This window comes from Takifugu rubripes, chromosome 10 (genome assembly GCF_901000725.2).
Source record: "Takifugu rubripes chromosome 10, fTakRub1.2, whole genome shotgun sequence".
In the NCBI taxonomy this organism is placed as follows: domain Eukaryota; kingdom Metazoa; phylum Chordata; class Actinopteri; order Tetraodontiformes; family Tetraodontidae; genus Takifugu; species Takifugu rubripes.
The window spans coordinates 4,000,950-4,027,717 of NC_042294.1; the positions used below are offsets into that span (position 1 = coordinate 4,000,950).

Sequence of the window (26,768 nt, forward strand, 5' to 3'; positions counted from 1 at the left end):
CTCCATGGCTAACCCTACTGTATGAAGAGGGAACACCATGGACATGAGCAAACTGGTATCTATCAGATAAATATGATCTAAACCAGTCTAGTGCTGTCCCTTTAATCCCAATCACATGTTCCAGACATGTGTCCTCATTCTTTTCTTAGTAATTTTAAAAATAAATAAATAAATAAAGGTCTAGCATACAAAGTGAATTAAGTACCACCTACTCACTTCCATCCCATTTTGTGCTTTCTGTAGGCTTAAAGGCAGCCTAAAGACTCTCATATACTTTACACACATTAAATCCAGGACCTGTTATGATAGCATAGATAAAAGTTTCTAGGATTGGTCTCATAGCTTTAAGCCCTCTATCAAATCATATTTGTCACCTTCCTGTGTGAGTGGACAATAAAAGACACGCCCCCATCCCCACTATTGTGACTGGGTTTATTATAACATGTTGTGAGCACTTTGTCCAATAAAAATGCAACCAACTGATTCCGAAAGTGAAAACTCTTTAAATCACAAGTTATACACATTTTTAAAAATAAAATTTGAAAAAAATGATAGCAAGTCAGCAAGGAGGTCAGATGCACAAAAATCCTGCATAGTGTTGAAGAAGTATAGGAGCATGGAGGTGAGGTGACTGCTGTGGCCACAGCCTCATGTGTTATTCATATTAAACATTCTGCTCTCTGCTGCTCATCTGCACAGTCTGTGATTTTACCACACTTTTACTTTTAGTGCGCACAAATCAAACCAGTTTTTCGGCAGATACCATCAAAGATGTTAAATGCCAGAACAAGGGGAATTACTCCATGGCTGGCATTTGTGAATGGAGTACCCAGCCAACTCGCTGCCTCCTCCTTCTATCTCCTTCCTGATGAGCGAGTGCCAAATGTGAGCCTGGGAAGCCCATTCCTGCAAGAGAGGATGAGCTCAGATCAGTCAACAGACTGATCAGACTCCACAGACTCCGGATTCCCCACCGAGCACGAATGCAGGAGGGATAGAGGTTGGGTGCCGATCCCTTACATCCCTCCGCGCTCCCTCCCTCCTCCGTCCTCGTCCCTCCTCCTACCTCTGTGTAATACAAACCCCGTGATCTTCCATTCAGTTGTGCAGACTGCTGTTTTGGGGTGGGGGGGAGTGGGAGGGAAATAACAAACACCGAGGAGCAAACGGGCAACACAAAAGTATCCCGGAGACCGACAGGTGTCGCGGAAGTTTACGCTCGAAGAAGCGCATCCCTCCGCATCCTTCTTTGTCAGTATCTGGGATAAGAACGAAGCTGTAACTGGCGGTCCTCTGGCACCCACTGATCCCGTGTAAGTGATTCTCCTCATCAGCAATAAAGGTGGTTGCGGGGATCGCGGACGTGGAAATGAAAATGTCGGCGTCAGGTGTCCGCTCGAAGGCGTGTGACGCGGCGGCTGTCCGCACGTTTGCATCCCTTGGTCCGAAACCATCATGTTGGGAAATTAGGTTGATGTTGGACGCTAAAGCAGACGGGGGATTAGGTGGAGCTGTTTTCCTTTAAATCGGGGAATGACGCGTTTCAAATTGTGTGGATTTAGGTGAGGAAAAGTGAGGGTGCAGGCTGGAAAGGCTCACTGGCTGATGAGCGCAGTTGGTTTGTTGGCTCGCTTTGTGGTACAGCCTATGATTTGCTGGCAATATTACATCGCTGTTTATTTTTTGGGAGACCCCCCAAACCATCAGCTCATTCATAGAAACGGAAATTACTTCCCTTTCTTAAAGTTGGTCCCGCAGCTCTTCTCATTACTTTGTCACATGCACACAGCGCCTCAGAGCATCTGCTTTGAATGCTGCACGTCCATGCAGACACAGTGTGTGAGAGTGTTAAAACAATTCTTCTGTAATATTCTCACCTGTTTTGTCACTCCGCATATCAGCAATTGACCACGTAGGAAAGACACAAGTAGACACATAATCAGGGACTCCTGCTCATATCAAGAGAGACTTTGGGGGGGAAAAAAAGACAGGATGCTTTAAAGTGAAATTCTTTTCTTGAATACAGAAGGAGTGGGGTAGATGCGTGAATGTTCAGGCTGATAAACTGCTTCAGGAGCATGAGCAAAACAATCCCCAGAGTGGTGAAAAGCTGTGGATCAGGTTCTTTTTACAGTACTTTACATATTTGGTTGTTATATTTAGTGCAGTGTGAGCCAAATGCTGCGTACCCTCTGATGGGGAACAGGCTCGGAACTGCAGATGTCCTTCATTTCCTGTCTCCTCTTCGCTCTGACCGAAGGATCCGAAGGAGAGCGTCTAAATACAAGCAGTTGATTCAGCGCTTGGCTGCACCGGCACTTTTGTGGCGTGCCAGCAAGGCCTCGTCAGCTCTATTGTCTCGCTGAGCAAAGACAAGTAATGTTCAACAAAGTGGCGCTGAAGTTTGAGTCAGTGATTCTGCAACCATTTAACACCAGCAGGTTCACATTTAATTGAAGATATGACTGATTGATGCTTATCTGGTGGAAAAAGCAGGTTCGTGATCCATTAGGATGACCTATTTTCCCTCCATTCTCCTCCCTGTCTCTTTCTGTCTCCCCACTCCAGCCACCACATGTTGGCCTGTGCTGTTGTGGCACTTTGGAATCTGACAGCATTGACCGAAGTGGCAACGAATCACAAGACCGTTTATTGATTTTGATTTTCGCGATCAGCACAGAAGCTGCTTTAAGAAAAAGAAAGAGGCTTAAAAATGGAATTTTTCAAATAGGATTATTTGAACCCTAATTCATAATTAACACTGCCCATATCTGAATTTTAGATGTAAAGAAGTTACTCACAAATAACTCATAGTAATATTAATACAGACTTAACATCAGATGGAAATGCATCATGCTGTCACATGTGAGGGACGACATCAGACAGATTTGTTAGCTGCATTTGGTGATAATTGTGCCCCGGTTTCTCAGGAATTCCCCCCATTTGGTGCATTCATCCATGCTGGCATTGTGATTGTTGACAACAGTCAGCCACAATTATCTGCCTTCTCCAAACAAGCATAATGTGGTTTCAGAAAAGGGGAACGGGGTAAAAAAAAAGCTAAATGCATTAAAATATGAACCTCAGCATACACAATATTATCCTGTTGTCTGGGTACACAGTTGCTGCACTTGCATGTGCACTCAAGCCTCACGAGCAAACATTCTCAGACGCATGTGAGGGTCCATCCTCGTCCTTGTCACCACACGCTATTAAAAGAAGGCTGGAATGACTGCGGTCCCTTGTGGCTATGCAATAATGACCATAGAGTAATGGCACATTAGTCTCCTCTGCACATTAGCAGACTAACAGGGATAAATAGTTTGGGCCAGCCACTTGCAGACGAGCTCACCATTGCAGCGGAACATTCACCCAGTTTGTCTGACACCGAATAACAGCAAAGATGTCAGCCAAACTGGATGAACGTTCCACTGCTGGTTGTTGAGTGATGACTGTCCGAAAGGGAGTCACTGTCTCAATTCACAATTTAGAATTAATGGCTCATTTATCCTCTTGATAACTTTATTTCTTTTTGGTTTCACAGTTATTTATTTGCTTCCACCATTACTTGGCCACATTAACCAGGAGGATTAATGCATCTTCTGGGGCTCTTGAGTACTTCTTTGCCACCATAGATCAAACCTTAATTTATTTGCGTGCAGCAGCGTTTAAGTGCAGCTCATGATGATGATGACTTCATGAAACTTTGTAATGCATATTTACCTTGTACAATAATGATGCACTAAAGGAAGAACCTTTTATCAACCAAAACCAAATCAGTTAAAGGTTTCCCTTGTTTTATCAGAATAAATAGACTTTTAGGCTGCATGTATCATTCTGCAACAGTCTTTAAAAGAAATCAAGATCTTTGTAATGCTAAAGATGCTAAAAATGCTAGCAAGGACAATCTCATTTCCTGGCCCTGTGCATTAATAAGATGCCCTTCTGTGTAATGGAGGCCGCTGCTTCAGTAACCATGCGAGGTTGCGCTCTCATGTTTTGTGGAAATCTGCGGCTGAGTCGGTAAATGATGCCGTTTTGGGTGTCGTTCCCAGGGATGAGGGCGGCGACTGTTGCTTTCATAGTGTGTGACTGGCACTGTGACGGTCTGTTTTCACACCATGTGAAAACAGATGTCTGAGTCACATTGATCTTACAGCTCCCCCCACCCCCACCGTCACTGAGACAGTGACAAAAACCATCTCACAATTTTTAGTCTGTGTGTGTGTGTGTGTGTGTGTGTGTGTGTGTGTGTGTGTGTGTGTGTCTGTGTGTGGGAGGGTGGGAGGGTGGGCGGGCGTGGGTGTGTGTGTTTACATTTGCCTCTTGAGGATCACATATTCCATCTCATTCTGTGTATAAAGAAAATAAAATAGAAGAAAATAAGATCCCAGATAGGTGAAATGGACCTTCCCTGATTGACGACGTGTCCTGAAAAGTAAAACCAATACCACAATTTGGCTTTTGATCGAGTTGCACGGTCATTTTGGAGAACGAGTGAGTTGGAGACACTGAGCCAGTAAAACTACCGGGGCAAGAAAAGATCAGGCGTAATTGTTTGGGTTTTTTCACTTCCCCCTCTTGTTTACATGCTGTGGTTAACAAACTGTCTCTTTCTCTGTGTCTGCATCCATCATTCTTCACCTCCGCTTCCCTGGTCGTTCTGTCAAAAGTCCGAGTTGTAAAAGATATTTGTATCTATTTTCTGCATAGGCAACAGAGTCTGCCACTGAGTTATATAAAGTCAAACACCTTTTATGAAACTAATCCTTGTGGTAAGAAATCATCTTATACTGGCTGAACATTCAAATTTGAGGGTTACTGTTTCAGAGAATTCCTTCAGAAATTAAATTTTCTGTATTACCTTTTCAAACAGGGCCAGGTAAATGTCAGTGGACCCTGGGAAAATATATTTTCAGCATCTTTCTCAGCTTGTTTGGTTGCTTAGAGATCAGAGTCCACGCTCCAGGCGAGCTGCTGGTGCCACGCTGTGTGTTTTGTTCACGAGTCCTAAAAGCAGATGCTGGAGCGTTATTTGCACAGTGAGATTGTGGCTTGCTTGGTGCATATTTGCTGGATGCTTTTTTTAATGGGATGTTTATATTTCTGTACATTAAACAAGCAGAAGATGTTCAGACATGTTCAAACCCTAATCCCCATAAAACTTGATGAAAGCCCTAAAATTTTCACGAGATTCTCAAGAGAACAGCCTTGTGTGAGCAGTCCTAACAATAACCCTGTGCAGCTTTATTTACCATAAATGCACCATTTGACCTTCTTCTGACCTCTTTCAGGGTTGTCCCAGCCTCGGCCCCCAGATTGGCAGCAACCGTGCCCCTCCCTGGACCCTCCCCCTACCCGGACCAGCATCTCAGCGTGGCGAGGTCAGGAGCTATGGGCCGGAGGCTGGACCTGTCGGGCTTGACGGACGACGAGGCGGAGCACGTCCTGAAGGTGGTGCAGCGGGACATGAAGCTGCGCAAGAAGGAAGAGGATAGGCTGAGGTGAGAGAGGCTCCTCCCACCACCATGAATCTGTCTCAGTTTACACGTGAGGTGACACATGCTGGTTGATCTGAGGAAACATGACAACTCACTGGGAGCTGAGGTGATCAGAGAAATTGATGCCCAGCTAACCCAGTTCTACCCACCCTCCTCCCTGTTGATGCTGGTTTAGTTTTGCTGGCATTGGAAGGTTTGTTTCTGGCGAGGCTGGGTGGAAGAGACACCCGTCTGGGAGTTTCTGTTCCCGGACAGGCAGGTCTGTGCCTCAAGGTGCTGCTCCAGTGTCACAGCGTCTTACTTAACATCTGACAAGTGCTGGCTCATTGCCCCCTTCTCCTCCTGGCCTTCTGTCCCTCATAGTGGAGGGCACTGGGGAATTTGGCCATGTTGTGACAGGCTACCTTTGGGGGGTTGGGCATCAACTCTGTGGTCAGATCTGTTTTGTGTCGGTCCAGCGTAACAACAGTACAATGTTTTGCTTTTCAAGCATTGCTGATGGCCTGTAATTTCACTCACAAATCTGCCTCTTTAGCTACCTACCAGGCCCCAGCAGCCATTTAGTTTGGCAGCTATGGCGTTCTTCAGATTTCTACAGATCCTTGTGGTTTGGAATTCTTGACAGGAAGCCACAAGGGATTAAGCTGCATTACCATGAATAATTCCATGCCAAGTTTGTTTCACCAACCAGAAATTAGGCATCGGTATGCTTGAAACCAAACTTATTTATCCAGAACAGGCTCCAAAGCAGCAGTGAGATGTTTCCAACTGAGTCGGCTGTAAAATGAACTTTTGCGGCAAAGCTAGCATTGCCCAATGTAGCTAATGTTGTTTTCAGCTTCCAGTGATGCAGACACGATGGATAAAATCTGCCATTGGTGATGTGGTTTGAATAAGAGGCCCAGGTTATAGGTTGCATGTGACAATGCACCCACAGCGGATGGTGTCTGAGTGTTCCAGTAGTCATTCCTCTCTTGTGCGGGGTTTCTCATTAATGGATGGCTGACTTTTGTTTTTCCTTCCTGCATGAGCTCAGCCCTGCAGTGTCATTGATTAGCCTCTTCAGTGATTTATGTCATTTCTAATTCTCACCTGACAATTTAAATCCTCAGCATGAATTCATCCCCTGTGATACGAAATGACAAACTCCTGCTGACGTTTTGTCTCATAAATAAGGAAATATCATAAATGTTACTAAAATGATGGCTATGAAACAACTGTGCTTGTTAGTTGTACTACAGCTCTGTGTTGGAAACGGTCTTTGCTTTGTGGCATTCAAGAAGGATAAAATATACTGGTGCCGTTTTAATGATTAGCAACAGCACAGGACTGTCATCAGCGCTACAGTCTAGTAATTGATGCCTGTGAGTGATCAGTGCAGAGAAGAAGCTTAATCAGCTGGATTTATCTCTGGGTGGAGCATAAATTTACATCAGACAGAGGCAAACCAGTCCTATGAGTCAGGCCAGGTTTTCTGTCTTACTGGGCCTGAATGTAGCACTCCGTCTGATTTAGATGATCCGTGATGCCTTTTCAAGCCTCTCTGTTATCTGCTGAACATCACCACCAGGGGGTGGTCAAACTACAATGATTGTTTTTGGACAATAAAGTGTTGACTGTTGGAAAAATATAGACAGTGGCACAAATTGGGCTATCAGGGGAGGATGAGTTGGAGCCTGCACAGATACTGATCTGAATCATGTTTATGCAGCCCTCTGTGGTCGGTGCAGTTACATTCCAAAATGATGTGAAATTATGCTTTTGGTTCAGAATAGCATGTTTATAACTCGGAGTCAAATAAGTCAAAATAGCTGCCAAATAGCATCGTTATCTGTGGTTCCGGAAACCTTTGGGGCCAGACAGTAGCAAATCAGTTTGGCAAAAGGTTTCTGCTGTATGTGGGTCAAACGTATATGTAAACACCAACATTCTCCATGCAGATTAGCGATGCTAATGCTGCTAATGTCTGCTGTCGGAACAGGTCTTCCTTGCTGGCTTTAAGTCAACCTGGAAAATAAACTTACTTGGATTTGTATGTATACGACCGTGTACGCCCCGTCCTTTCATAGTTAAAGAGCGATGGTAAGATACTGCCAATTAGAGACCACGAGCAGCTCAACTTCATAGCCTGCACCGTCACAGAGGTCTTGCAGCTAGCAAGGCTCATTATGAAACTCCAGGGAACGCAAGTGCGGGCCTACTTAACAAACAGCATAAGCAGCCTTGAGGGAATCGGACTGGCAGATGATTAAAGTTAGAACAAGCCGTCTCGCCGCCGCATCCGTGAGTGACTAATGCTAAGAAGGCGCCTCTAGCTGTCCATTCCTCTTATTTGCTCTAGTTGTCAGGATTAATACACTTGACAAACATGATTGGCAGCTCCCTTATGCTCCCTCTGAAACGGGACACGTCTCTACCTTTTCCCGTTGAAGGCGATTCCATTACTTCAGCATCTCTTTAATTTTTAGAACCAAAGCTCTGCCAATGGCTCATTTGTGGAAGTGCTTCCTAGTTATTTTGCCTTGGCCGTGATGGTTCAGTCATTGTGCAGAGTAATTCAGCCTCCTTAATTAAAGCGGTATTTTAAAATTGCAGGTTTAATTAATTGGTGAAATAACAACTGCAGATTCTAATAAAGTCGGTAATCACAGATTGTGTTTTACTTCCTTAGCTTGGTCTCTAGCACTTTGTTGGACAGACTGGTTGTGCATATTTGAAGGGCTGCCTTCAATTTCCCATGTTTGTTCTTTGCAAGCAGGTGGCGAGAGGGGTCAGGATCATTATGAAAGGAGGAGGCAGAGGATGTTATCTGGCCTGGAGCAGAACTGACCTCTCTTTCCTCAGATAATCATCCTGTTGTCTCTCACATGCCCTCAGCTAGTATAAAAAGGTTTGCATACTTTTTAAACTAAACACAAGTGATGTCAAGTAATAATAATTGTAATGATAAGACCCAATAGTGATTTTGATGAAAATGTTGATGTTTTAAGATGTAAACAGTCACAATGAGACAAGTAAACTTTTGACCCCGGCCTGATCCCCTTGTTGAAAATGCTAAAATTGGTCACTGGTCCAGCAAAAGTTTGCACTTGAATAAGCTCCTTTGTGTTTATCAGACATTCTGCTCCTTTGTTTTCACCGTCTAAGGCGTTTATCCTGTGCCGTAATCCCCTTCTTTGGATCCGGAGTTGGCATGTGATCGCTTTTCACATGTGAAGCCTAGCGCTGGGCGGATGCGTTCCATTCACACGTACCGAACAGCTAATAGCAATAAAACCTTGGGATTAAGAGTGTTATGTCGTTGGCGAGTGTTCTTTGTCTGAGTCATGTTTATGTGGTTTGTTTGTTTTTTTGTGAAAATGAGGTGTGCGTGGACACGCTGATCTCATCAACATCGCCTGTGTGATGTGTGTGTGCGTGCATGTGCACAAGAGAAACTAACAAATCCCAATGACCTTTTAACCTGGAGCCACATAGGCACTTCTTTAACACCGGTATTACCAGTTCTGTGAGACATTACAGTTTACTGTTTGTTTGGGTGTATTATGGTTTGTGATTGGACTGTTTAAGGCAGACTGGTTTGATTTAAACTTGTATTTGTAGTGTGGAAGCCATAAAATTCATTCTGCTTCCCATACAGAAAATATTGTCTTTGTGTTGTTTAAATGCCACAAATGAAAGGGAAAAAGGTCAAATCAGCTTTTTCCATTTCCTGTCTGTCAGGAGCTAATATTATATCAGCTAAATTGTTTCAGAAGCTTTAAGCTGCCGTGGTTGTACTCTCAATGAAAAGGTAAAGGCATTTCACGTTCATTTCAGCAGTCATGATGAAACTTAAATGGGAGCTTTTTGTGAAAACAATAAATCTGATGGCACTTGAAGGTATCGCAGCCTACTGTGATAACACTATGCTATAGTGATGAGGTGTCATATTCTAAAAATACCAAAAGAAATACAGTGGTATCTTGCCAACACTGCTCACTCCTCCCAGCCTCCCAATCAGCCTGGTCTTGTGTTAATCTTCCAATGTGTCTAGGCCTGTTGACGTGATCTGTGCCGCTGCTGCAGACTCTGTGATTCCTAATTAGTCTTTAATGTGGCCGTTAGTAGACAAGATTTGCTCTAATTAAACTTAATTTGCAGACAAAAATACAGCCCCCTCGGTCTGGCAATTACACATGGGCATGCTTGAGCATGTTCAGTCTCACACACACACACGCACACACGCACACTCACACGCACACTCAAGGTTCATTTGCTGGTGCAGCAGCTATTTTCATGGATACAGTCTTAATAGAATATGGCGATTTTACTTGAAATAACAGCTTTGTGAATGCAGTTTCTACGGTTTGGAGTTTCCAAGAATGACAGTGCCCGTAGCAATCCTGGACATGATGTGCCTGAAGTGAGGTGGTTTGCATCGTCCAGGAAGACTCTTATTTCCCCTGAGTGTGTCAAATAAGCAGTACTGCTCTTCGCCCTCTGGAGCTGCTGATGCGGCTGGATCAGCTGATGAGATAGTAAAAATAATCCTCCCTCATACACTTGTGACACAGTTCCTCTCGCAGCTCGTACATCTGCTGACAGACTCGATAGGTTCTCCTCAGTAACCTTGCCTGCCTGATGGCCTCAAATTTTGGCCTCTGGTTTTTACTTCTTTCAGATTAATACAATTATTTACATTTGTAGGTTAGTGTTGACATGCAGGTGATCTGTCTCTGACTCTCCTCTCTGAACCTCCCTGTCTTTGCCCTTCCTCCTACCTTCACGGCTTCTTATTAGCAGCTGCCATGGGGACGTGATGGAGGGAGGTGTGAGATGAGTTGCTCCTAGTCCAGAGGATATAACTGATGCCCATGACTTCCCCTTTCTTAAGAAAACATGCAACAATCCAGCAGAAACAAGACTGATTTATGGCTGGAAGGACCAGGTGGTCTTATTTGCTGTGTGATAATGTAATTTCTAAAGGTTTGTGCTTTTACCACGGTAGGCACGGGACAGCGTTCTTCGGGGCGAGGCTGTGTTCCCCGAAGTTTGAGTGGAGAGTTGAGATGGAGTGAAAGTCGAGAATCCTTTGGGGGAGGTGTGAATGGATTTTTAGACAGGTGAGGAGGGAGTCAGACAGCACAACCTGGCTCATTTCAGGAAATTTGTCTCATCTTCCTCCTCTAAAATCAGTTGACTGCAGTGTTCCTCTGCCCTATCCAGGCCTCACAGTATTCAGCTTTGGTTCCATTTCTGTTCCAGTTGTCTGTATGGTGAATGGTGCCATGTGTGCCAGAGGACGGCATGACATTAAAACCATGGACAACATTGCACCTTTGACTGTTTCTCAGTTGCTCATTTATTTGGGGTACAAATGAAAACAGGAATGAACCCACATCACTTGACCAGAAGGGGCCAAGTCCAAGTTACCAGAGGTCTCTGTGTGCCTGGATACACTGCAAGCCGGAGAAAAAGTAAGAAATCCACGCTAATCCTCAAGAAAGTCTTTTCTCTTTGCACCGAGCTTCTCTGGAAGTTGCTGTTTGGGTTCTTCATGTTTTGGTCTGTTGGCTTTAAGTTTCCTAGCATAATTTGCACTCATGCTTGTTAAAATGTTTTAGCTAAATTAGCTTTTATTTTAAATATTTCCCTCTAAATGCTTCAGATATTATTTTATCAAAAGTTAGCGCAGGCGCTTTTAGCATGACTTAGCGGCATACCTCAGCCTGGTTAGCTATCAACTGCTGAAGTATCTGAAGCTTGTAGAGAGCAAAGGAAATCTGTTTACATCAGACCACCAGTGACTGAGCAGCATAGTCATGCTGCAGCTGCATTAGCAGCGGTATGCACGTGATCCCGTTTGTACACCTGCTAGGGCCTCATACATACACGTACGTGAAATTAAATTACTGTCCAGTGTTCCTTCACTTCCATTAAAGGGGTTGCACTCTAGCATCTTTGACCTTGAGCTTTATGAGATGGTCTGAATTAGATAGGAACATAAAACAAAGAGGGTCACTTGGGTGGCAGGTTAGCAGAGGCTCACGCACTGCGCTGGCAGAGTTGTGGGCGGGGCTGGGAGAGTGCCTTGTCTTGTTATAAAAGACCACTGTTTTTGTGCACATGTGTTTGTTGGTGGATTTTACTGTCACTCATAAAGGAAATAGACCGAAGCCCGATCGACATCTCCCTGGAGGGGATCCTCCCTGTGTAGGATCTGTTCCCTCAGTGCATTTTGCTGGTTTCCATGCGTTCTGTCGGCGTTCCCTCTGCGTTTTTTCTGCATCTGACAGTTTCCACCTGCTCAGTCATTATCTTTCCTCTCAGTCAACACAGAACATGTGACAGATTATTTAGTCACTATCGTCATGGCAGCGTCCTATTATTGATTTTGAAGCCTCGTTTGTCGGCACTGATAGATGGAGCTTATGATGAGTAGACTACAATTATTGTGAGTAATTTCTGCTTTTAGAGCCTTTTTAATCCACTTTTGATGTTTCAAGAATTTTGTTCAATTTATAATCTTTTGAACTTTTTAGCCCTTATTCTTAAATCAGTGGGTATCTTTATTTAAAATTGTTAGATTTGCACATTTTTTGTTTTGTAACTTCTCTTTAAACTATATAATTTTTTTATGAAAGGTACACACACACACACACACACACACACACACACACACACACACACACAGACTAAAAATTGTGAGATGGTTTTTGTCACTGTCTCAGTGACGGCGGAGGTGGGGGGAGTGAACACTCACTATGAGTTTTAATGGAAAAAACATCATTGTGATTAAAATCCAATGTTTTGTCTGATTTCTTTGTTGGTCCCTTCACAGAGGCCCAGACTGGAGCAAATGTGACAGAAACTGTTCAGGATTATTTCATATTACAGTCTAGTCCTTCAAGGATGCAAAAAATTATTTTAAGAGCTTATAATAACACAAAAGAGTAATATTCACATTATGGGAGAACTCCAACTAGTAATAGAGGTGAGAGCTGCACCGATTGACCAGGACATTGATACTGTTACTAAGATATATCATTATCATTATTGTTAGTGTATATGTCATGGAATCATCAATAGGTCATTTCAGTTGACACCATAATCTCATCACTACAAGACTTGGTTACTTTTCATATGCAACTCTATTATTGACTGACTGACTGACTGACGGACTGACTCTTGGAGGATGTCTTTCATCTGTTGATGAACTGCTGTGATGGTGTGTTTGGTCTGTTTATGTCAGCAGGGTTTATGACCACTAATACATATGGCTTTTCATTCTGTCTGTTTGGTTTCTTTCACAGTTTTGTCCAGGGTTCCTGCTGGAGACGGACCTATAATCTGGGCTCTCTATTGAAGATGCACTGGTTGTTTTCTGCGTTTGTCCAACTATATGTTTTAGCGATAGGAAGCCGTTCACACTCTGCAGCTGGTGGTTGAAGCCAAGTGCTGGTTTAAGGAATTGTGCAGCTTCTGTGGGATGCAATTTGGTTTTTATTGTAATATTTCTCTTCCTTCCTCTTTAAATATACTTTTCATACTTTTCTGTTTATCCTTCTGCCCTTTTGTCTTCTGAATGCCAGAGTTTTTGACAGGCCTGTGGCCTCTACTGAATCCGATGACCTGGGTCACACCTCTGCAGTTCAGCTCACTAATATCAAGCCTTCGTCTACTGTCGTTTACGGTGGTAGCCATTTGATCCACTCCTGCGTCTACAGTTACAGCTGGAGTGTCAGACGTATATGGAAACATGTGGAATATGCATCCACATCTCTGGGTTATTTAGGGAAACCCCACTTTCACATTTAACAGCAATTCAATCCAAAGCAAGTCTGGGTAACATCCTGCTCACAGGTTTGGCAGGATTTTAACACGATGGTTAAAGCAGAGAAGACAGACTAATAATAAAGTGATACATTAACATGTTACGGTTCGGTGGTCTAGCAGCTCCGCCTGTGTTTTCCATCGTGGAAATGTTTTGCCTGGTGCAGAGGAATGAAACCGCCTTTGTTGCTTCGCTGCATATTAATGGAGGAAGGTGGTGTTTTATAGCAAGGTTCTCCATGTTGAGCACTGTTGTTTGCACAGCTGCTCGCCTCTGTTGCCAGGTTTTGACATGCTAACCTAAATATGATAATGGAGCCAAGCTGTTGGCCTTCGTTGGGGTTACCAGGGGCAACCACGCGTCTAATTTTGAAAATGAAATCTGAGCTTGAAAATGGGCATCGAGTAGAATTTGCTGCACTTGAGGCAATAGAATTCTGCACCTGGATCAGGCACCAGGTGAAGACTCACCCAACCTTTAACTGATTATGAGCTATGCAATTAGAATGCAGTGTCAGTCTCCAAACCCTGTCATCTGTGCGCTGATGTTGGACCGCAACCTTTTAAGCGGTGTCTGTTGACCATGTTTACGGAGCGGTCCAGACAGCCTCCTCACGTCTGCGCGCATCCAACAGTCAGCTCTGCATGTTAAAGAGAGATATGCTGCACAGCACATAGTTGGTAATTAAAATTGGGATTTGAACCAAAAGGGCTTATGGTTAATATTTACTTTGACGTTTGTGGTCAACTTAAGGTAAAAAAAAAAAAATCTAATGAGAGAACGGGGTGGTACACCATTTTGAAGATAAAATGTATCGCCTGTGTCTGCGTGGCTTTCAGCGCCCTCCAGTGGAATCAGCTGCTATTACACGTTCATTCTCCACATCATTCTCAGTCCTTTGTTTATTCAGTTCTGTGAGGAATTAAACACCATAATGCACCTATCTTTAAATGCTGTAAATCCACTTTAACCACATGGCCTTTGTGAGCACTCATTAGACCCCTGTAAGGAGTTTAAAAATATACTGCCTTGATTGTCTGAGATTGTGAGAAATACATTCTGTGTCATGCTTGTGTGTCAGGGCTTATGTGACTCATAACAGAAGCTCTTGATGGATGCGGCCGATGTGAAAAGCAATCAGTCCTCCCTCTTTTCATTTCCGGGCATTCCGAGGATATCCAGGGTGATGCTGCGTCAAGATACCCATGTGTCGGAGATCATGCACCGATCTTGTTGCCATGTGCAGTTTTTTTTGGCAGAAAATAAGATGTTTACTGCAGTTATGCATGTTGAATTCAAAATGTTCCCTTTATTTGGCTAAATGTTCTCAGTATAAGATAATACACATGTTTCATTGTTTAAAAATCACTGAAGCAGGCCAAGACAGATCTGTTGTTGCAGTCTGTCAGATCACACAAACAGAAATAAACAGTGAGTTGTATGTTTGCAGTGTTGGATAATCGCAGTAATTAGTGGGCTAAATGAAGGCTCTTGTATAATTTAAGAAATAAAAGGCAGACTAGCTTGAAATAGCCACTGGTGGCCTGAGTACTTGAGCAGACAGTAAAGCCAAGAGAGCGATGAAGGGGGAGTGATTAGCTGAACTCGTCATTCTTGTAATTAACACCGATTTCAGAGATTGTACTACAAAAACATGAATGGAAAGTGGCTGCATGTCAGTGAGTAGCAATTTGTTGTGTGAGGTCAAGGGTGAAGAGACCAGACTTTTACCTCCGTGCCTGCTGACTTCATGCTAATATCACAAGTTTTCACTGACAGAAGTTTATTTCGCTATACACTGATTTTTATTGATGAAGAAAGTTGTTGCAGAGTCATAAAATGATAAATGGCTTCACTGATGTTGCTTCTTGTGTTTTCTTTATCTTAAAGATGAAACAATCAATTCACATGAAATCAAATGAGAGCTTCTTGTTTGTCTTTATGAATCCCTTTCTCACCTCTGTTTAAAGCTCTGTGTGTCCTCAATCTGTGGATGAGGAATTATGACCTCTTACGCTCCGTGCCCCAGGATGACGTGAAGTCCCAAGTTATAATTGTATTGCTTTGGTTCCCATGGCAACGCTGACTGAATTTTCATTCTCTGCCTGATGCTAATCTCGTTGCAGGGGCTCGGATCACTGCTCTGTAATTTATGATGCTGTTTTATATTGCGCAATACATCTTCAGCTCTCTCTCTCTCCTCACTTCCCCGGTCCAAACTGGGCATATTTATGATGTTGTAATTACAAAAGTGGTTCGCTGATCATTTGGTAGATTTATTTATGTAACACTGAGACATTTACATTATTGCGATTTAGTTATGATGCGATGCTACAGCAGCTCAGAGATATCAGAAATAAGCAGTCGTATTTTACTTAAATTATACTTTACTTAAATTATTTGTCAGGTATTTCTTTAATTTTGCTAGTTTTCTCTTAACAGAAGGATGTGCTGCAACATTAGCCCGTGTCGGGCTAATAAGGAGGCAGCGTTGTTGGAGACAGGGGCTTATTGGGTCTGCAGCTGAGTGTGAATCAAACTGTGTGGGTCAACAGTCGTAGCTGGATGCTGCAGTGACTCGGAGTAATTCAGCCCACCACTGCGTGAAGCTCCAGGCCCACAGAATGTCTTTGCGTAGGACTCTGTGTGTTTGAAGGACGCCTGGTGGTGAAACAAGGGGCAGATTCACCCAAACGGGCCTGAGGCGAGGGAGGGAAATCTGTGTAACTGCGTTTCAGAAAGCGTGCAACTTAATTACCTTCGCTCCTTCTCCCACTCTCACTTAGGCGGCCTTGTCACTTATTTCCAGTTGCCATGCCAACTGTGGGACCTGTTTATCCTATTGGCTTAATTTTTGTCAGGACAGTTAGGATTAAGATTCATCACCATGACTGACTTCTCCACCATGTGACATTTTTTTTATATTACACTGTATATACTGGATTTTGCATGTTGACGTTGATAGAATGATAAAACTTAATTTGTGTGACTGTGAACTGACGCCCTGCAGTGGACGTTTATGTGACTGATAAGCCCGTCTCCATGTGGGATAAATGTCTAGATCAGGATTTGTTCAGCTGTAAGCTGCAGTGCGTGGATGTTTGTCATCCCGGCCATTGATGCAAACAGAATGATGCTTGTTTGCACTTTAAATTATCAGAAAAGCATAATGAAAACCAGGAAAAAATGTCCTTTTTAGTCCATGCTAGCCACCACGAGCCTGCTCCACTCATCCAAAACAATAATGTGGTTATTCCAGATCACAATAATCCATTTCACTCATGTGGAAATCCCTGTTTGTTCCACTGCACTGCTCTCCCTCCCTTCATCCATTGCTCCCTTTTTTTCTGTCTTTCCTCCATTTCATTTTCTCACATTCTCGCCATCTCTTTGCTTGCTGTAGCGTTTTTCACCTGTCGTGGGGTGTCCATTCTCCTCTGCAAGTGTCTGTGAATCTCTGGCTAAAGGTTTCACTTTTGTCCTTAAATCACCTGGAACAGGATTCAGACTAACTGACCCAAGAAGGGATACTTTATGGTCACTTCAGCATGTTTAGAGTAAAGATTACATATCTTCACTGCTTCGTGGACCAATCATGCGGCCCAATCACAGCCCTCCGTGAATTTACGTGAAACTGCCAAAAGTTTTGGCTGGCAAAGTGGGACGATGATGGCATCGTTAGACGGCTGCCATCATGGCTGCCTGGTCTACTGACAGCTGAGGTTGTGAAAGTTGATGAAGGTTGAATGAACGCACGGCTGCAGATGGCCTGCCAAGGCTCTGGTCTGCCGTGCTGAAGAGACGCAGCGGAGCACAAGATTCTGAGGGAGACATGCAGGAAGCCTTGAAAGGTTGAGCGTAAGAGATGGAAGTTATTGCCTATTACCGGTACTGTTTAACCTGCTTCTTAAACATTTAAGGTGACATTTAATGACATTAAGGGATGATAGTTAGCGCATGTATTAGCATTTTACAGGGAGCCATTACTGTCGATTACTGACTGGCTAACAAACATTAGCTCAGAGTTTTGTGAAATATTGACCTTGTGTGTGTGTTTATGCAGTTTTGGGGTTTCATCTGGACTCGAGCTCTGATTTTTACCCACATGATGAATGAGCGGCTGTCTGCCTTTGGAGACCTTTAGTTGACCCATAATTCAGTGTTGGCCTACAAATCAAGGCAAATGAATGGGAAGTCAAGGTTGTGTCACATTCTGCCATTGTACTATATTAAATTGAAATATTAAAATAAAAGGCTTCTCCTCTGAGATGCTTTTACCATTTTTCTTGAAATTGACTGCCGTTACCCAGAAATCCCAGCTAAATAAAAACACATCAAATTCTCTGTAGCAGACTCTCCAACTTGGTTATTACAGTCTACACTTCTAATCCACGCTGGTGATATTACCATTGTTCCCAGTAACCTGATGATTATGTAATGAGGAACACTCTGGTCCTCAGGTAATGGAGCAATCTTTTAATTCCTCCTGGTGAGTGAGGGCACCCTGTGTTCACGAGTGTCCCAAAAATGTGACATGCACACCAGAAAGTGGCATTTATCTCTCTCCCTCCTCAGTCTCTTCTCTGTGCAGCTGAACTTTGGTGAAATGAATCAAATCCTGGTGGAAAACACATTCTGTCTGCTTTCATGTACCACTATAGTCACAAACATCTGCCTCACCTGTCCAGCTGTGATAACTCTCACTCATCTTCCTGACGGATGGAAGGACATCCTAATGCAATTGTGTCCACATAATACCTTTTTCTCTTTGTAGTCTGAATCCCAGACACCTGACTCCTATGAGTATTCTGGTTTGGAGGAAACGGCAGCTTTTTTTGTATAACTGTGAGATTACACCCTTGCTTCAATCACAGCCAAAGGGAAGAAGAAAAGGGAAAAGAAAGAGCGACTTTAATCGGAGGGAACACCTCAGGAAATTACATCCCTTTTGGAGATGAATGTGTGTGGATTGAAGTTGCAGCATAGGCCGGACTCCTTATGGTGAAACCTGTGCCGATATCATGAGAGAAAACAATATTATTGTGTATATGTGTCAAAAGCAAAGGTCTTCCATCATAGCCCGTAGTGCCATAGGAGTGTGTTGAAAGGACAAAATGCAGTTATCTCTCGTTTCGTCTGTTCTTTCACAGGTGGCGGCAGCTGGTTATTCTCAGGCTCTTTCTGTGGTTCAGTGAATGTTTAGCGTAGTAAGATGATTGATTTGAATGTGTGGATGCAGATAGAAGCCTGGGATGTTTTAGAATGAGTGATTATCAACAGTTGTTACAGCAGCCAAACGTCATCTAAACATAGTTTCTAATAAAAGCTAGTTGTGACAGCAGTCAGGCAGCACAGTCCCAGGGATGGCACTAACTGGTGGGCACTCTAACCCCAGAACCTTTTATCTGGGTTTTTATTTGGATGTATAGCTTTACATTTGCTGCTTGGCTTCAAAGTGGGTCTGAACGTTGGATGTTTACCTGTGCCAGAACATTCAAAACTGACTCTTTCATCACAGAGAAGCCAAAGAGGAGTAAAGCAAAAAAACCCAAATGTAACTGTCGTATGTAGATTCAGTCATTACCCATCATGACTACTGTCTACTGGGAGGGTCACCAGGCCCACTGCTGTGTTACTGATGGTGATTTCTTAGCAAATAAAGCTAAGCACAGATGCTCCAATGAGCGCCTATTCATTTGGTAAATTTGCCTATTAAAGAGCCGTCATCTTGTTTCCTTTTCTTGGGCGTTCTTTTAAACCACTCATCTGCCAGTGTGTTGTGATTGGACCTGCTCACAGCCTGAGCAGCTCTCACAGAAAGCATTTAGCACTGACTTGCTGCTTCCTCTCTCGCCAATGCAGTTACAGACCTTACTCGTGCTGCAATCAATAGCCTTTCGTGCACATTCATTACAGCTTTCTCTCTCTCTCTGAGCGTGGTGAGTGTGTTGGCTGAGGGAGTGAATGAGAAGTATAAGTGTTTTTTTCCAAACTTTTTCTAAATTCTGATCTTTATTGTCACACTGGGTGGTGTTTAATCACATTGGGGGAGCACTTTACTGTAATTTTGGTCATTTATTCACTGTCTGTGGTGCAATTCTTTGGCGGCCACAGTCGCCATGCCGGTCATAGCGGTGGCGCCGGGAGTCTCTAGGTTGGAGAAACTCACCCACAGACACGCCGTCAAACTCTCTCCACCGACCGGTGTGTCCGTGGAAGAGTGCGTTCTGGCTGCGGGAGAGATTGTGGGGCACGGAAGCGTGAAGTCTGTTTCCAGGATGAACAGCGCGGTGGTGGTGTTTGTGGACAGCACTGAAAAGGCAGATGAACTGGTGGTGGCTGGGGTGGTCATTAATGATGAATTGACGCCGGTGTTTCCCCTGTCAAACCCGGTTAAAAAGGTGATTGTATCAAACGTCTCTCCGTTCTTTAAGAACGACTTATTGCTGCGGGAGCTCAGCCGACACAGACGCGTGGTGTCCCCGATGAGACATGTCGTGTCCTTTAGACGACAGGTGTCCATGGTCCTCAATGACAGTAAGGAAGAGCTCAAATTGGCTCTTCGCTTCAGAGTTGAAGAATTTGATTATACTGTTTATGTTACCACTGATTCTCTTAAGTGTTTTGGTTGTGGGGAGGAGGGCTATGTGATCCGGTCGTGCCCGAATAACGTGGAGGCTCGCCGGCAAGTCGACCCGCCCGACAGCGCCACACGCGCACGACGAGGACAGTGAGTCCGCACAAAACGCGCGGAGCAACACAGGCACAGCCGTGGAGGTGGAGGAGCCAGCAGGGCTGCAGGGGGGCCACCTGGGGGACCACATGGACCTCGGGAGTGAGCATCTCGCCAGAGAGCTGGTGGAGCAGACGGTCACAAGAGTGGCTGAGACCGTCCTGGACATGGAGGATGTTGGAGTGGAGGAGAACAGTATTAACGTGTCAATCAAACAGAAGAATACAGACACAAAGGTAAAAAATGATAAGGCAAAGAAACAAATGTCTCCTGCCTTCAAACCGGCGGTGGACACACTTAGCCTGCAGGACAAACAGGACACGGCAGGATCAAATCACACAACCTCCCCACCACAATGCACACAAGATATACACAACTCACCTCACACACATATCTCACAGGACACACACAGCTTAGACGACACACACAGCCCACAGGACACACACAGCACACAGGACATGCAAAGCACCCCAATGGACACACAAAGTACAAAAAGCTCCTTGTTGGACATACAGGAGAGCAACAGTTCATCGGACATACAGGAAACCTTTACTGATAATGATAACATACAGGTGGAGATGCACAGTGGACTCTCTCTTTCCAAGATTAGGTCTTTCCTCAGGACCACGAAGGGGATGAGGTCTCTACAGGTGGAGGACTACTTTCCAGACCTCCAGCTTTTTCAGGAGTAAACCAAGTACTTTATGAAGACCGGGAGCTTCGGCCAGGCCTCTTTCACTGACCAGGAACTGTACCGCCTCAAAAGACTGCTGCTAAAGGTTCGGTCTCGGCTTGAGAGTGCCGACTAGGCCAATATTGAAGAGTTTACAAGCACATGGTGCCCAAAAGATTAACTATGTCTGGAGGAGGAGGAGGAACTGGTCTTTGGAGGCCTCCTCATATGAATGATGTTCTCTGTTTGCTTGAATCATGTTCTTGTTTTTTGTAATGACAAATTGAGTTTTGAAAAATCCCAAAAAATCTCTCTCTCTCTAAATCACATCTGAGAAATAGCTTTCCCTGGACCTGAAACTGATGCATGGTGGTTGGTGTCGCACCATCATCAGTCACCCTGCAGACGTGTGCATGCGCTGTAATGTGAGAAAGTGTCAAAGATGTCATGAACCCACACACACAAACACACACACATACAGTGAGCTACAGCAGGTGGGCTGCGGCTGTCAGTCTAATTTAAATCTGATGGCTGCATGGTTATCCGGACTCGGTTATGTCAGAAACACACCCCCACCCCCCATTATTAGTTTCAGCATCTTCCAAAAATAACTCCTTCCAGTCCTCAACGAGCTCAGACCTTAATTATCTCACTGCTCCATGTTCCTTATCCATTCTCGTTGCGCACAGCTCCTCTCTCGCCTCACATGTGAATTCGGTGAATGAAGCTCTTCTGGAACTCTGTTTTTGTTGCTACGGAAATAGCCACTTGCTCCCTGGTGGCTATTCTCATAAGCTCGCTGTTAACATGCAGCGGTGGCACGTGGGCATTTTCAGCAGTTTTTTTTACGCTCCAGTCACAGCCCCTATGTATAAGGTGAAGGCTCGCAGGCATTTTCTGTAAAAATACATCATCAACTGGAGTTGATAAATGATGGTATAAACTGAGTCAACCTTCTCTGTAGCTAGAGGCAGAATCAACCTCATTCAGTGGGCATTATTGCTGGCTGCAGCCGTGCTTCCCCCATTCCCCCCTCCTGGTGTGGCTGACACATAAGCGGCAGTCATTGGGCTTGAAGGATTTTCCTGTGAGAATGAAGCTCATTAAGTGTCACGTCCATTATTGCAGCTTTAAGCAACTCCGCTTATCTTATAGCGGCTGGTGGGAGGAGAGGAAAGGATAATGGCACCTCAGAATTTAAGGAAAAAGATGCTGCAATTGTGGATAAAGTGCAGGGAACCTGGAATTTGTCGCAAAAGCATACCTGCACACAAGTCATTAAGCAGTTCTGGCAAAAAAAAGAATGGATCCACTTCTAAATTATCTGTATCGCTCACACACTTGCCAAACTGGCCTGTCTGATTGGAAACATTATCAGCGCGGCACACATTTAACTTGGATTGTTCCCAGAATGAGGGCTCATTACTGGCCAGTTGGATAATGGGCGGAAGGCAAAGTTGTTTTAGAGAGGAGTCACCCTGAGGCTTCGCTACGGCTCAGGGTTCACAGGGAGAAGAAGAATCCGAGCAGAAATCAGCGGGTGACTCCGCCATCACTGGGTTATGAAACGCACAATTTCACACACTTTCAGGCGCGGATTGACGGCAGCTTTGGTTTAAAAGGAATCAAGGAGATGTGAATTCTCCAGGGATAAAATGGCAGTTGTCAGGGAGTGTAGGAATAGTAGGAGAAGTGAAGACAAACCTCAAATCTGGATCAAAGATTTAATGGCGAGAATGTTCATTCTGATATTTCCACTACCGTCGAAAGTGTATTTTAATCGAACTCGTCCCACATCATCTTATTTTCTCCTCTTTTGCAGTAAAACCTGAGCAGATGTAACAAATGAATATCAACTCTGTCAGCATGCATAGATTATTAACGTTAACACCAGCTCAGTTCAGTCACACCTGGGTGTAAGGCTCCAGCTGCCATCATGTGACAGAGAAGGGTGGAGCTTCATGACCCCTGCTGCTGGACTTTCCCTCCCTCTTTCTGTTCCCTCTAATCTCTGTATGCATGAAGGCAGGATCTGCCCAAGGTTTCTGCCCTTTACGGGTCTTTTCTCACCACTCTTGCTTCCAGAGAACTTGTTTCTCTTCTTTCCAGAGCTTGATGAGTATTGAGATGACATTTGGTGCCTTGATAATCAAACATATAACTTTTTTGCAGTTTTAGGATATTTTTATGTTTTTCATTTGATCACTATGAAAAACAGGGAATCGGTGTCCTCCTGCTCAATTAATAAACTACCTACTGAAGGGAAATGTCTTCTTAACATCTTACTACCTTTTTAGTTCTAAGTCATTATTATTATTTCTAAAGTTAATTAGACACCAATTTGGATTAATGTGTACTTAGACAGTGATGCTCTCTGCTATACACAGACTCTGTACAGGAGGTTGATGGTCACTTCATTTTATAGAAGAGCCTTAGCTCTGGAGTATTAGCAGGACAGTGTTGATGCTGACTTGCCATGTTGACAAGGTGGACATTCCCACTTATACAGTTGATAGTGCCCTGAAACATTTCTGTTTGCAGTATTTCAGGATTTTTTTCTTTTCATATAAACATATACACAGTAAAATACTATAAGAATGCATCTATGTTCATGCAACATCCACTTTAATCAAGAGACACAAACCAGACACAGAAAGAGCTGAAGGGAATCTTCCTCTGGTCTCATTTCAAATTAAAGTTGATGTGTTTTATGCAGCAACGTCACTTCCTCCACTGTCACTACCTCTGAATGTCCAAGTCCTTGGACCTGTTAACTAATGCATGCTGATCCTTTTTATGCAATTCTTTTTTTTTTACAAATAGTTATTGTAGATGTGAAAAGTGAAAATGGACATTAAAACCGATCAATAAAAACACATGTGAACTCTGTCGGGTCAGTCCGCGCTCTGGGAATGTGAATGGTTGATGCTGTTGCTAGTGCTTCCTGCAGGACTTTACCGTCTCTGTCCACATTGTGTTTATTGTTGTTTATATCTTGCATTTATCCATAAATGTGTAGCATTTAATTTCTATTTACTTGAACAAGGAGAGTATTTTTAGATTTTTATCTGCAAGACTAGTTAGTATTAAAAATTGATGTAGGTCATTTCAGATTTTAATGGCTTCTTACTATTGAATTAATAATTATTTACCCTATTCACTGTGCTTGGAAAGGACAGCCTTCAAAACCTCTTTTCAGCTGTGTTTTCCATTGATTTGAGCACACTGAACAGAGGCATATGTTGGTTTTTGGTGTGAAACTGAAAGTATGTTAATCGGCGGCTTTGTTAAATGAAAGCCAGAGAGGAGAGCAGAGTCTGATGAGAAATGAGAGATAAGAGGGGAAGGATCTCCAGTGTAAATGATATTTGCCAGTAGTGGCAGGCTGTCAGAAACACCCTGTGTATAATTAAAATCACATCTGCTGCCCTGATTTGAAATTATAAAAGGAATTGATATTCAGCCCCGCTCCCATTCTAATCCCAGGGTGCCCTTGACACATTAACTGTTTGCATAATCATCATTTGACTCTTATGAACTTTCTGCATCCAAAGTTTTCTTGTCAACAAACTCCACGATGTTGTGATGTGATGTTCATAACCTCAATAAGAGAGAAACTTTTACACTTTTATTCCTCCTGTCTGGAATAATTTTGCTGCATTTCTTTTAAAGAGGTCTCTTCATAGTGAGAGAATATTGGGTTGATGTATTCATTTTTTCAACATCTTCACATTTTACCCACCTGTGCTACAGTTTTCTCCCGGCTCGCCTTCAATCAAAGGCCATCATGAATTCAGCCTTTCCCATGCCTGGTTCTCATCCTTCTTCTCTCTGAGAGGATTATGTCCATTCACGGGTGGAGCTAATGAGAAATATGTTCCTCACTTGAACCTGAGACCCAACCTGCAGCTATCTAACGGTCATTTATCTGCTTAAACAAACGGGTGGGCAGGTCTGCGCTCATGCAAATATTCGGTGCTCAAAAGCATGACCATCCAGCCCAGTTGTTCCTCACGCTTATATCTTTCTGACATAATTGCTCAGAGTTGGAGCCCGACGACCCAAGTGATTTCCTGTTTGGGCCCGAGCACACGAAGGTTTCACTTCTGATTAGAAGACACAAGAGTTAATGTAAAAGGACGTCTGGCATGTATATTTGCCTGGTGGTTTAATCAGGCGGCCGCGGTAACGGCTGTGGTTAAATGCCTCCCAGAGGGCTGGAGTGGAGCCTGCGCTTAAGCAAAAATGAAGGATGTGATATTATTTCACTCATCTTGCCTCGATGTAACCTCAGCCTGCCCTGCGGATGCGTACAGTGATGGTAGAGGATAACGGACTCCTTCCTGTTCCTTTGCTGTTTAAATCTTTTCATCAGATTGAGGACACCGTCTTTTCTCTGCAGCTGAAACCTTCTGCATGCAAAATATAAAACCAGCTTTGATCGTCTTAATAAATATGCCTGATGGTATTCTCATCCACCCACCCCCACGTGAATCCGAATATACAATAGTTTGTTCACTCCCTTGATATGCTGCATGAAATGATGCATGTGAAATGCAATCAGGGAGGCAGCAGAAGATGTGCTGGAGGAGCAGCCTTAATAACTCAGGGAAGCCCCCACTGGCTCCACAGACCCGAGACACTCTACACACAAAAAAAATCACAACATGCTGCCTTCAGCTGTACATTTTTACTTTAATTTTTCCTCTTGGATGGTTTAGTTTGGGTGCAGTGCCTGCATCCATCACAAGTCAGATCAGTGTGTTTTCTTGATAACTGCATCTGTCATACAGTCCATGACATGTGGAAGAACGAGGATGCTGTGACAGGGCTGTGTCTTGTCCAGAGCACCACTTAAATATTTTACCTCACTATTGGAGCTCAACTCACAGGATGCACCTTCTCAGAAGCAACGCCTTGAACCTCTGTCCTGTGTTTAAAACCCAGCTACATGTCTTCATGCTGCTGCTGATATATGATTTGTCATATAATTGGGATAAAGGATTATAATATAAATGGAAAAGATTACATAATTTGTTGCTCTGTCAGCACAAATCCTGGGGAGGAAAACCCCTTGTGTGCATAAGTTATGTGACCAGTCCAGGCAAAGCTGCTTTCCTCATGAATCACTGATTATCTTTTCATACATCCACAGTGCTGGTTTATGTCCCCAAATATCATAAATGCTGCACATGTATTTTCAGGCAGCCCCTCAGTTCTTCAGTTACTCTTTGTAACGTGCTGCAGTCAAGGATCGAAGTCTCCTCATCCAAATTAAATTAATTAATAAGTCGCAGGGCTGCTCAGCTTGTTGTCTCTTTTTTTTCTTTTTTACTTGCAAGGAGCCTCTCCCCAATTGTGTTCTGACTGAGGTGGGAAAAGGCATGGCAGGTACTCCCAAATGGAAATGTCAGCTATCACGTAAATTTCACAGAATCAGAGTAAGGGAGCGCAAGACGAAGAGCAAACGGACACTTTGCCGCAAGAACAAAACCACACCTGCCCTCTGCTTTTGGTTCAAATAAACCTCCGTTTAATTTTTAATGCCCCCATTTCCAATTATTCTGCATCGCCGTCCTCTGCTGTTTCCATCCACCTTTATCAGAAGCTTACTCCTTCCCCCTCCCCCTCACTTCTCCCTCTCTTTCCACCTCTCTCTCCCTCTCTCTCTCTCTCCCTCCCTCTCTTGCAGTGAGATGAAGCAGGAGCTCGCGGAGGAGTGCAGCAGATGCTCCATCCTCTCCAAGCAGCTCCGCTTCAACGATCACTGCTGCATCCGCTGCTGCTCGCCCTTCACCTTCCTGCTCAACCCCAAGCGCCTGTGCCTGGATTGCCAGTACAACGTCTGCAAGACCTGCTGCAGCTACAACAAGAGGGAGAAAGCCTGGCTCTGCTCGGCATGCCAGAAGGGCAGGTTAGTGTTTTAAAACACATTGGTACCCACTCCGGCGCCAGAGTTGGGAGGGGGGAGTTAGTAGTAATGACAGAGAAATGAATGGGGAATAGAGACGGGAGAGAAGCTACGGGCTGATGAATTGGAAACCG

General features: G+C 43.9%; 1 protein-coding gene across 2 annotated transcripts in view; it reads left to right on the forward strand.

Annotated features, from left to right (window-relative positions):
* Positions 1–1,134: 1,134 nt before the first annotated feature.
* Positions 1,135–26,768, forward strand: part of myripb (myosin VIIA and Rab interacting protein b) — a 55,839-nt gene continuing 30,205 nt past the window's right edge. For both annotated transcript variants that reach the window (XM_029843085.1, XM_029843086.1), the window contains exons 1-3: positions 1,135–1,313; positions 5,295–5,504; positions 26,416–26,637. In XM_029843085.1, the coding sequence (XP_029698945.1) occupies positions 5,395–5,504; positions 26,416–26,637 (332 nt within the window). In that variant the 5' untranslated portion in view covers positions 1,135–1,313; positions 5,295–5,394. The remainder of the gene's footprint in view (positions 1,314–5,294; positions 5,505–26,415; positions 26,638–26,768) is intronic.